General features: G+C 41.3%; 1 protein-coding gene across 3 annotated transcripts in view; it reads right to left on the bottom strand.

The window, feature by feature from the left end:
• Positions 1-367: 367 nt before the first annotated feature.
• LOC130558653 (uncharacterized) overlaps positions 368-12,590 on the bottom strand; it is a 285,427-nt gene continuing 273,204 nt past the window's right edge. Inside the window, exons 2-7 of one of the 3 annotated variants that reach the window (XM_057341207.1) lie at positions 5,061-5,492; positions 4,354-4,662; positions 2,457-3,520; positions 2,008-2,206; positions 1,215-1,332; positions 368-991 (exon numbers count right to left, since the gene is read on the bottom strand). In XM_057341207.1, the coding sequence (XP_057197190.1) occupies positions 624-991; positions 1,215-1,332; positions 2,008-2,206; positions 2,457-3,274 (1,503 nt within the window). In that variant the 5' untranslated portion in view covers positions 3,275-3,520; positions 4,354-4,662; positions 5,061-5,492 and the 3' untranslated portion in view covers positions 368-623. Of the gene's footprint in view, positions 992-1,214; positions 1,333-2,007; positions 2,207-2,456; positions 4,326-4,353; positions 4,705-5,060; positions 5,493-12,590 lie in introns of those variants that run through there. The other 2 variants (XM_057341206.1, XM_057341208.1) reach the window with 2 other exon arrangements.

Below are 12,590 nucleotides of genomic sequence, written 5' to 3'. Positions count from 1 at the left end.
CAAGAAATGGTATAATAATACTTTGCATGTCATATGTATTTCGATGTGTTTGTGAAAATTATTTGTTTCATTGCTGTAAAAATTGTGTCTAAATAGTAGCGAATGTAATTTGTATGGATTGACTATTATGCCAAATTGCAAATCTTATGTGGATCAGCTAATGTGATGTGCATGTTATATATGTGATTTGTCAGAAAAAGACAGTGTTGTATAAAGTACTTGAAAGCGATACTTGAGTAAAAGTACAAGTATCTTACCAGAAAATGACTTTGGTAGAAGTTAAAGTCACCCTTTAAAATATTACTTGAGTAAAAGTCTTAAAGTACCTGACATTTAGTGTACTTAAGTATCAAAATAATTGTCTGATATAAAATGTACTTAAGTATTAAAAGTAAAAGTACAGGTATTTTTAAAAAAAGTGAACGGTTAGAATTTTGATTATGAAATTTATTGTGGCTTCCTTACAGTGAAAGCATAATATCCAGGCATAGGAGAAAGAAGCTTGAACTTTTTCAACATTAAAAAATAAACTTCTGCCATCATCAATGGTGACTAGCTCTCTCTCTCAACTTCCCTGTGTGTTATATGGACAAACTGCCCGTCTTTCAACTGGCATGAAGTTATTAACTGAAACTGAAAAGGTGTCTGTTCATCTTCAGAAGAAGTTGGTTTTCAAAGTTGCGAGAATTCAGTCTCGCTCTTCTTGGACTGAAGACAAGTCCTGCGATGCTGAAGAGCCTTTCACAGGCCGCTGAGGCAGGTAGAGGAGTGTTCAGCTTCACGGAAAGCTTGCACACCGCTGGGAAGGATTTCAGCAAGTCCATGTGATCTGCTGAACAGGCCAAGTATCCATCCAGTTGTTTGGCACCATCTTGCGCTTGAGACGACTGCAGGGCAGAGAAGAAGTCATCGTCATCAGACGAACTGGACCGGTTGGCATCTGCTAGCTGAAGGGAGGGTTCTTCGATGTGCTGTCTCATGTAGTCAATTCCTGAAATAGTGACAATGAAAATATAAATTATAGATCTAATGCAACTCTCTAACATGTTATGACCCCAGATTTAAGTTTTAATTTAAGGTTTGTTATTTTAATTTTATGTACTCTCCATGCATCCATAATTCAAGATTTATTTATTAGTAACCACGGATAAATTTGTTGTGTGGAGAGATTCAAAATATACACTTATTTTTTCACTATCCCCATGATGTCTTACCTGTTTTGATTGTGGATTCATCCTTTGTCCACGCTGTACGGAATTTTGGAAGTAGAATTGCAGCTGCGATCAACTCAGGGTCTCCTGACATGTGGCCAAAACGGTTCTTGATTCCCACCTGCAAGGCAAGTTTATTTGTATAGCACATTTCACCACCATCACTGACACAAAGTGCCAAAGTAACACATTTTGAAAAGGACATTTGAATATAATTGAAATTAATCATTAAAGGGGAACTTGGCAACTATTTTAACTTAATAAACCCGTTTAGAAATCATTTGGATGGTTAAATGGCCTGTTCCGGTGAAAATGGTGACTTTCCCCGCTCCCCCTAGCGTCCCCAGGCGGAAAGCCAACCTTGCAACTTTGGGACTACCGTCCCGTCAAGTTGGAAATAGGAAGTATCATGATAAGCGAGAACGAGCAAGAAACACAAACTGCTTTACGGCAATTCCACATAAACGCACACGCCCCCCTTAATACCGGTTAGCCACACCGGCTATAAGAACAAGCGACGATGAATGTATTACCCACCTCGGTAGACATTGCTTCACCCAAAAAAGTTGCCCGGCAACAAATGCACATCAGCAGCGGTAGAAAGGGGGAGCAGGGTGCCGCAAGTGAGTTTTTTTACGACAGTTTTGTGAAATATACGTCCCAGAGCTTGTAGGGGGAGGTCGTTCAGAAAACATACGACGACAAAAGTGAAAACCAGCGAAGAAATGGCTAGAGTTGCCAAGTTCCCCTTTAAAGAGTTAAGACAATATAAAATAAATACAAGAATAAAAGTTACCTGTAAAGCATCCACCAGAGGCTTGCAGTACTTTAGTGGCAACTTGACTCTGTCAAGTTTGACGGTCAGCAGGTTGATGGTTGGAAGCAGCCATTCCATCATGGCATTTGCTTCTGCTTGCAAGACGTTGGTTGCCTGCGCAACTGGACTCATGGCAGCGGCATACTCTGTGAGGAAGGCAAATTCAGCTGGATTGAACCTGTGATGAAAACAAAGACACAACACCATTGTTTATAATAACACTAAAACCATTTCATTAGATTCAACAAAATAATTGCTGGATGAGTAATTAAGTCAAATGGATCAATGATAAGTGGAAGTTGGGATACAATGTGAAACTTATTATTGTCCAAAAAATGATTGGAAAAATAAACCGTAAGACTTCATGTTCAATTATGATGAAATAAAACAAAATATAATATTTTTTATAAAAAACAATTCTTACTTACATTGGAACCTTTAAGTTGGTGCAGATGCCTCTGATGGCCCCCTCTCCCTTTTCTTTCATTATTCTCAGCAGTCTTTCCACTGCCAGGAACAAGGAGTTCCACCTTGTAGCATTTGGACGCAGCAGCTGGAAGGAGCAAGCATCTTCAACAGTTTCTGCTGCAAGGGTGGATCTTCCACATTTGTACCAAAGTGCATTACACTTGCCAAATGTTGAAAGGTACACTTTCTTGTACGCCTCATTGGATGTTGCCTTCATAGCATCAACTGTAGCTATTAGGTTGAGTAGGTGACAAGCACAGCGCTGGTGCTGTGGGAGCTGGAACTCTAAACCGTCATCTTCATTCAGGAGCGCTGACACATCAACAAACTCCACTTCTTCAAACCCCTCTTGATCCTCTTCATCCTCTCCTGGTTGAGATGCATTACCAGGATCACCATCACTTCCCACTGCATTGTTGTTCTCATCTTCACCAAAAACTTGGAATGCTTTTATGAAGTTGGAGCCGTTGTCGGTTGTTGTTCGCACAATCTTCCCCCGAATTTCAAACTCGGAGTGGATGTCATTCAGGGCGCTTGCCAACACATCAAATGTGTGCGAACCTCTCAGTTGTTTACAGGCTAGGGCTGCTGAGCATCTTTTGAGACTGTTGGGGTCAATCCAATGGCCAGTAACGCCAATAAAGCTCTGTCTTCTGGCAGACCAGCAGTCAGTAGTGGTGGCGATATGGTCGACTCCCCTCATGGCCTCAGTCACCGCCTTCTTCATTCCCATAGAGGCATTATCAATCATGGAGCACATGGTCAGCCGTGATATCATTTTTGCATTCGGCTGCAGTTCCTTAACAAAATCTCGAAATGGTTGTTGTTCAACAACATGGAATGGCTGGAGCCCTTGGACCACATACTTCAGGATAGCTTTGTCAATGGACCTCTGAGAGACAGTCCTGGTGTTCACCAGTGTGGTCTGCCTAATGGTGGAGGTGGTGGGAAGAGTCTAAGGAGCCCTTTTTCTCTTTCTTGATGTCAGCTCTTCATATTTTTTGAGGTGGCCTACATGCTTTCTCTGAAACAGTGAGAGAAAGACATTTTATAAGCAAAACAACTTAAGCTACAGGGTTTAAAAGTTACTCAACAATAACAGTCAAATTACCATTATTTGATATTATCTTTACCTAATTGCAAGAAATATAAACACTCATGGAAGCCCACCCCTACCACCCAGTCATTAACACTATTAACTTGGACTTTGATTCATTGCTGTTGTTGGTGTTGTGTAGCCTGTACTGTATTTGTGTTAACTGGTCGTTTGTCTCCTGTCTGTTACTAGCTAGCTGACCTACAAAAAAAATTCCACCAACTGGTTGTGTGGGAATAAAAGCACTTTGAATTTGATAAATATGTAAGCCTACATTCACAATATATAACATTAGCCTAACATTAGCAGATAACAACTGAGTTTTGAGGTAATTAAATCAAAGCAAATCTCAAGTTCAACAAAATGCATGGTGCTTTTGAAGACATGAGTAATCCTGAACGCTCCTCTGTAACCTGCCATTAATTAGCCTAATGTGGTCAAAAAAAAAATCCCTCCACCGGTGTAACGCTAATTTACCTAGAAAATATTCGGCCGCCACTTAGGCTAAACCAGAAACTGTTATTAACCATTTCAGTATGATGGACATGTCTTCAAGAGTTTTGTGTTGAATTACTTAGGAGGGAAAATCATTGGTGTTGTTAAATATCTGCACATTGGCTAATCAGAAAAGTTAACTAGCACACGTTAGCCTGGCCATCACGTTAGCAAGATATCTGAACAGGCTTATGATAACTAAAACTAATTCATGTTAAATAATGTTGACATTGTGGCTTTATTGAATGAAAATTAATTTAACCTACCTCGATGTGCTTCTTCAGGTTGGACGGGGAGTTTTTGAATGCCAATATTTCAGTGACTCTCGGTAGGCATAACAGGCACTTAATCCGGTAGGAAGAATTTTTCACTCCAATGTACGAAAAAAAATCCTGCAAATACGGCCACGGGTGTGTAACATTATCGAGTTCACCAAGTTCGCCACTGTAGTCGAGATGCTCGTCATCTGCTACCGGAGTGGTAACGTTAGCAGCAGAGCCTGCAGCAGGTGCTTCCATGATGGCATCAATAATGTGAGTGACATGCCCGACAAGCAGGACTTCTTCTTCTTCGTGCTTGGCGGTTGACATGACAACAAACAGGCATTACGTCCGCAACTCTAAAATCAGAAGAAATTTATTTGTAGTAACGTTAACAGAGGGACAGTAACGAAGTAAATTTGCCTGAGTACTGTACTTAAGTACACTTTTTGAGTATCTGTACTTTACTTGAGTATTATTTTTTCTGAGTACTTGTACTTTAACTTGACTACATTTGAAAGACAAATATCATACTTTTTACTCCACTACATTTATAAAAAGGTCCAAAAGTAGAAAATGGTTTCTATGCACGGGTTTCCTGGCTAGAGGTGGGCGGATCGATCTAAATATCGATAGTATCGATGCCAACACTGGTATTGGTATCAGATCGATACAATTGTAATTGAATCGATATTTTAATTTAAATATCTCACCTCTACGTTCATTATACTTCTGCTCGTGTCTTCTACCTCTACAATCCTGAGCAAACGCTGCTTTCACATCCTGGCCCACTTTGCTACTCCTCCCCCTCCTGCTGCGATTCGTTGTTGTGTCGTCACGTGACTCACTGACACAACGCGCCGAGGAGCAGCGAACTGAGTGAGCGAAGCTGATAGCACATTGAATGAGAGATCAGGATGGCCGAGAGGAAGAGAAGCGTTGTGACTTCAATACATTAATAAAAAATATTGTCTAAAGAATTGATCATTCATTCACCTGAGAAACAATGACATACTGCTCTCCCCTACACAAAAGTATTTTTTTTTTAAGTAAAAAGTATCGTATTGGTATTGGTATCGGCAATACTGACCCTATATGTATTTGGTATCGGATCGATACCAAATTTTGCAGTATCGCCCACCACACTATGCTGTGCGCACAATTTATCTGGCTTGACGATCTGCCAGGACCTTTTACTGTTGCCAAGTATTTCAGTTTTTCTAAGCTCGCGGTTTTCCGGCAAGCTTTGAATGGCCATTTGGCAGATTTTTTTAACGCAAATCTGGCAACTCTGGGATCTTCCCCGCTAAACTAATGTAAACGTAGCGCTGCTACATCTTGATAGCGCTCTAAAAGGCAAATAGAACATAAAAGACGAAAAAGGCACATGTTAAAGTGTGGTGTAATCATCTGTGGGTTACGATCAGTCAAAGATCGTTGAAACATTGTCATGAAAATGATCGGCATAACGGCTAAACGGTAAATAAGCATCACATACACCTTGAGCTACACGTGCGTGTTAACTTCTGATCTGCTGCTATATCATTTAAAGCGATTTGGAAAATGAATGATGTTTTTACTGAAGTAACTATAGTTGAAGTATTCCTGTTGAAATAAAAACAATAGAACCCTGCCCAAAATACAACATAAAATGTAATGGATTTAATGGTTATAAATGGGAATTGTACTATGGATACTTGTTGTCTACTTGTATGTGATGTATTCTATTGGTGGGATGGTAAATCCTATTGGGATAAAACCCAAAACACACTACAAAGAGGAATTTAATTTAAAAATCTCATTCTAATTAAAAAATTCATTGTTTTTTTTCAGCAGGGGTGGTATTTGCATTAAAACCACAGTATCCACAAATTTACCATTTTCTAAATATAGGAACCATACTCCAATTAATAATCTTTAGTAAAACCACACCAACTAAACATACCATAGTTTCATTATATTCATTATTATACTAGCTATAGTTTATGTTTGTAGTTAAATTATGGTAATAAGTCCAACAAACACATGGCTTCTACACTTTACTATTTACAAGAACCTTACTACTTACTGGTAAATTGCTGCTAAAACTGGTAAAGGGAATATACAAAATAAAAGAACACTGCTCATAAATACATATAGGCCTAGGGGGCTAATGAGGATAATAGGCTAAATGTCATACAGGATTATATCTAAACTAAACATATGTGTGCTAAACATATAAAGCTCTTAAAGGAGTTGCTCACTGCAAAATTTGCCCCCATTGACTTTCCATAGTAGGAATAAAAACTACTATGGAAAGTCAATGGGGGCAAATTTTGAAGTGAACTACTCCTTTATACCACTGATACCGTGAGCTACTCGGTGTATTCAGTAGGGTGCTTCAGAGGCATAAGGTATAGACAATAAAACAATGCACAACTGACATAAAGGAAATTTACTTTTAATACTTGAGTACTTTTAAAAGCACGTACTTCTGTACTTTTACTCAAGTAAGAATCTGTCTTTACAACTTTTACTTGTAGTGGAGTAATATTTGACCAGTAGTATCTGTACTTTCACTCAAGTAAGGAAGTTGTGTACTTCGTCCACCTCTGCGTGTAACGAAGATGGTTAGGAGAAATGTATCGGAGTAAAAGTACACATTTTATTTAGGAAATGTAGTGGAGTAAAAGTGAAAGTTGTCAGAAATATAAATAACGAAGTAAAGTACAGATATGTGAAAATTCTACTTAAGTACAGTAACGAAGTATTTGTACTTCGTTACATTACAACACTGGAAAAAGACAAAAGAAAAGTGTTATATTATTGTTTATAAAGTTAATACACAGCTTCGGAAGAAGATGCAGCAGCTCTGACTCCTGTGGTTTTTTCCTAACTGTTTATTTCACCTCACCAGGCGGTGAGGGCATTACATTTTGAAGGCCCCAGCGAGGATGAATGCGGTGAGGTTTGGATTTCCATGACGAGAGTCTATCTTCAGCGCCATTCAGCCTATTACTCAGCCTAGGAGCGCAGCAGAGTGAAAACGTCAAGAGTCTGTGCTACGTCAAGGGGAAAACGTCAAGCAATCTGAGGTCGACTTCTAGTGCCAGGAGCGCTGCGGAATTCCTGTCAGCTAAGGACATTTTTCTTGATCACCCTGCACACATTTCTAGACTGAGTAACTCATGGATCAATCAGAGGACTTGAAATTAGAAGTAATCGGAGCATTGTATGCTCTTTCTAAAGAAAATCTTGCTGAAGTGTGTGAATTCCTAAGTTTTGAAGGGTATGAGCATGGAATTAGTAAAAGTCGCTCATTTCTTATTTCTGCCATTGTGGGGTACCTAGAGAGAGAGGCAATAGGGCAGCTAGAAGATGAGGGTATGTCCGAGCTTTTGTGTCTAAAAGACAAAATTGGTGAAATTCAGCAGGCTAATGGCAAAAGCGAGTTAGCAAAACACGTAGCACCTACCTCTCAGACAGTAACTTAACCGATAGCAACAATCACTGAGCAGGAAGAGCTACAAAACCAGATTGACATGTTACAGTTAACTTTGCAAAAACTGATGATGCAGAAAGAACATGTCGTAAGTTACGCACAGCAAAACGTTAGTACCGCTAACAGTGGAAACATGCATCCAACCTCCCCCTGTTCAGCAAAATGTGCGTGCGCCGCAAGAATCTGTTTATGATATGCACCAAGTACCAGCTCGGCTTGTTATGCCTTCGTGGAACAAAGAATTCAAAATATCCGGCCAGATCGGTGATCCTGGACAGAAAGACAAACTTACCTTTTCGAGTTTAGCCCATCAAATTGAACATGGACTGAGCAGGGGATTCTCTGAATTAGAAATCGTAGATGCTGTAATCCGCGCGATCGCACCAGGCATGCAGCTGCGTAGCTACCTGGAGGGTAAAGCAAACTTAACACTACCCACATTAAGGCGTATACTACGTGCTCATTACCAGGAAAGGGGCGCAACGGAATTGTATAAGCAACTTACCTCAGAGACTCAGGGTAGCAAAGAGATGCCACAAAACTTTCTTGTTCGCTGTCTTGACTTGAGACAAAAGATCCTGTTCGCTTCCCAGGAGGCCGAATCTAGTCTGCAATATGACCCAAAATTAGTTCAGAGCATGTTTCTCCACACTGGCTTACAAAATGATAACATTAGAAGCGACATGCAGCCTACCTGAGCACGACTGATGTGAGTGATGAACTCCTTTTTGACAGAGTCAACATTGCGTGTGCAAATGAAACCGAGCGTCAAAGCAAAAAGAAGCTCCTTGGTCAACAGAATCACAGTAAGACACATTTAGTACAGACAAGCGAAGTTACTGTCGAAAAGAAAGAAAATATGCAATGTCATAAACAGAAAGAGAAATGTGAGCCTGACATTTTGAATGAGTTAAAGGAGATGCGCTCAGATATGGCGTTGTTAAAGGACCTCTCAGCCGAGGTTGCCCAAATTAAAGAGTCCATCCAACCAACTCAACTCATGTCTGCACAGTGTTCTACCCAGGTGAGAGATCCAGTTAATGGACCACCGTCCCAGGCACCCTGTTCACCTCAGCCTCCAGATTCGTTTCAGTTTCTATACCCACCTCAGAGTTATTGGCAGCCCTACGAGAGACGGAGAGGGATATATCATCGGCAACAGTGGCTTCCTACACAACACTACCATCCTCCGGCACCACGAGTCAGAAAATGTCTGGCCTGTCAACAAAGTGGATTGGATGTGTATTGTACTCACTGTTATAGATGTGGAGGTAATGACCATTTCCTGGCTGGCTGTAGAGTGCGAGAACCGACACCGTGCAGAGGCAGTTATTTAAACGAGTTAGGGTCGCGACCGCGGGACAGGGAGTGACTGGCGATGCAACAGTGTCCCCTCAAAATTGTGCATGTTGTGGTATTACAAATTCTGGCTTCCAGTTGAGACAATGTGCAGCCTGTAAGAAAACACTCTATTGTTCTAAAACGTGTCAAGCCACTCACTGGAACGAACACAAAGAACACTGTGGCCACAACTCAAAATCAAAAACCAATACAGTAAAGCGAACGAAGAAACGAGAACCAGACAAACAGACCCGTGCGGCGTTTATAGGGAAACAGTGTCTTGTACAATGTTGCATTCAGGGCCTGCTCGTGGATGCCCTATGGGATACAGGCTCTCAAGTGTGCATTATGGACGAACTTTGGAAGATTAGGCATTTACCTGATCTGAGGATAAGAGATGTCTCGGAAATAATTGATGCACCAGACGGACTCTGTCTCGTGGCCGCCAATGGACAGGAAATACCTTACACAGGATGGGTAGAAGTCACTTTTGGCTTGGCATCAGATGAAAAGGAAACCAAAGAACTCGGCATACCTGTGTTGGTGATGAAGGGCAGGCAACTTTCTCATCCTATTATCGGATATAATGTGATTGAACAATTTATGAACCACAACGACTTAACTTCGCCGATAACTCGCAAATCTCATCAATCAGCACTCTCTAGTGAAGTAAAGGAAAAGGTTCAAGCATTTATCGAGCAAGTTCATGCAGAAGCACCCTGTACGTATTATGTCAAAACAACAAAGGGAAATGTTCATGTGCCCAAACACACATCGGTCCAAATTGAATGCAGAGTACAGTCGCATCGACCAAGGATAGAAACGCTCCTTATCTTCAAACCCGATGTTAATCCACAATGGACTGAAAGACTGGAGTTCTGCGAGACAATAGTGACCCTGCGAAGAAGTATGTCTCCACATATTATCGTCGGTGTACAAAATCCTACAGATCATGACCTACTGCTAACGGGCAAGACGGTGATAGGAACCGTGCAACCAGTACAAGCTGTGTATCCAATGGCTGCTTTAGAGGACTCCGACATAACGCCTGTGAGGATACATCACCTAAAAACTGAAACCAGCCCTACCTCTGACACTGCATGGGTACCATCAGTCGACTTGAGCCACCTTGAAGAGCGTGAAAAACAGATTGTTCAACGAATGTTAAAAGAGGAAGCAGCTTCATTTTCCAAATCTGAAAATGCCATTGGTTGTATAGAGAAAATGCAACTGGCCATTTCACTTCGAGACACTACTCCTGTTGCACGCACTTATCAGTCGGTACCTAAGCCTCTCTATCAAGAGATGAAAAACTATTTGCACGATCTCATAGCGCAAGGATGGATACAGAAGTCCAATTCACCATATGCCTCACCTGTGGTATGTGTACGCGGTCTCTTGACATGTCTTCACCACAAAACTTCAAATGCTATTAGATTATTAATGATAATCTTAAACTACTCTTTATTTTATTATTAAGTTTATTTATTTTATTTAGCCTTGTTGTGCAAGTTCTCTGGAGCTTGTGCAGAGGCAGCAGCTTTTGCCAGAGGGGAACTGGAATCCCCTGGTTGGGCCTGGGTTCTCCTGAGGTTTTTTTTCTCGATTAGAGTTTTGGGTTCCTCGCCACCGTTTGCATACTGTTTTTGCACTATCTGCCTGACCGGGGGGGCTGCTTTAGAATCTTAAAGTTTTACTTAATTAATATTGCATATAGGAATTTATTATCTGCTATATTTGACCTGTGCTTCTCTCTCCTTTATCCTAAATGTGTGCTCTCACTGAGCGTGTGTGTGTGTGCGTAATTGTCTGTGTACGTACGTGTGTGTGTGTGTGTGTGTGTGTCTCTGTGTCTGTGTGTGTTGGTGCGTGTGCGTGTTGTGTGTGTGGAGTGTTTTGTGTGTGGGTGTGTCTGTCTTCTGTGTTTTCAACCTTTTCTTGTTTTTGCAGGTACAACTTTGATTGTTTTGCTTGTAGTCAATGTGTCTCATGTACAGCTGCTTTGTAACAATGAAAATTGTAAAAGCGCTATATAAATAAAGTTGAGTTGAGTTGAGTTGAGCTGTGGTATGTGTACATAAAAAAGACGGTAGCTTGCGTCTGTGTATTGATTATAGAGAGTTGAACTGAAAAACGCTTCCCGACCGACAGCCCATACCCCGTGTGCAAGATATAATGGACAGCCTGGGTGGAAACTCCTGGTTCTCACTTCTGGATCAAGGAAAGGCGTATCATCAGGGTTTTATGGCGAAAGGGAGCAGACCTTTAACAGCCATTGTGACACCATGGGGTTTATACGAGTGGCTTCGAGTACCCTTCGGCCTGATGAACGCTCCGTCAGCTTTTCAACGTTGCATGGCGGAGTGTTTTGATGACTTAAGGGACAATATATGCGTTCCTTACCTTGATGACACACTCGTTTTCAGAAAATCCTTTGAGAAGCATGTAGAGGATGTGAGAAAGGTCTTGCAAAGGTTGAGACAGTATGGAATCAAACTGAAGCCAAGCAAATGCGAACTATTCAGGCATAAAGTGCGGTACCTTGGGAGGATCGTGTCTGCTGAAGGGAGTAAAGTGGATTTGGCTGATACTGCTGCAGTAAGAGCCCTGAAAGAGAAAAGACCTAGTACAGTGGGACAGTTGAGAGCGGTCATGGGCCTCTTGAGCGATTATCGACAGTACATCAAGGATTTCTCCAAAATTGCTGGACCATTGTATGGCCTACTAAAGACAGCTGAGACAGACAAAGTCGAATGTAAAGAGAAAACAAATCGACAGATCAAAGTACAGAAACGAGGAGTGCCTTCCCATAAGTCGATTATGTGGACTGAAAAACATCAAGAGATATTGGAGGGATTAGTAGATCGCCTGGTTGAGCCACCAGTACTTGCGTTTCCAGATTTCTCCCAGCCATTTGTACTCCATACTGATGCTTCAAACGAAGGACTGGGAGCTGTCTTGTATCAGCATCAAGATGGACGACTTCGAGTTATAGCTTATAGATCCCGAACGCTGACAGCTGAAGAAAAGAAATACCACCTCCATTCCGGGAAGTTGGAATTCCTAGCATTGAAGTGGGCTGTCACCGAAAGATTTAAGGATTATCTGTATTATGCGCCTACATTCACGGTATACAGAGATAACAATACGCTTACTTATGTTTTGACCAGTGCAAAGCTAAACGCAACCGGACATAGATGGGTGGCAAAACTTGCAGATTTCCATTTTAACATCAAATACCAACCCGGCAAGGAAAACGTGGATGCGGACAGCCTATCCAGAATGCGTTGGACATTGCGACACTAATGGAAGAGTGTACAAAAGAGTTACCATCTGATTGTGTGGAAGCAACTATCCAATCCGTGGAGGTACCGCCTTTAAACCTCTCCTGGACAGCGATGATTTCCCTTGATGACTCCAT

The sequence above is a fragment of the Triplophysa rosa genome, linkage group LG8, assembly GCF_024868665.1.
Source record: "Triplophysa rosa linkage group LG8, Trosa_1v2, whole genome shotgun sequence".
In the NCBI taxonomy this organism is placed as follows: domain Eukaryota; kingdom Metazoa; phylum Chordata; class Actinopteri; order Cypriniformes; family Nemacheilidae; genus Triplophysa; species Triplophysa rosa.
Note: the sequence above shows the minus strand (reverse complement) of the source record. Positions and strands in the feature narration are given on the sequence as shown.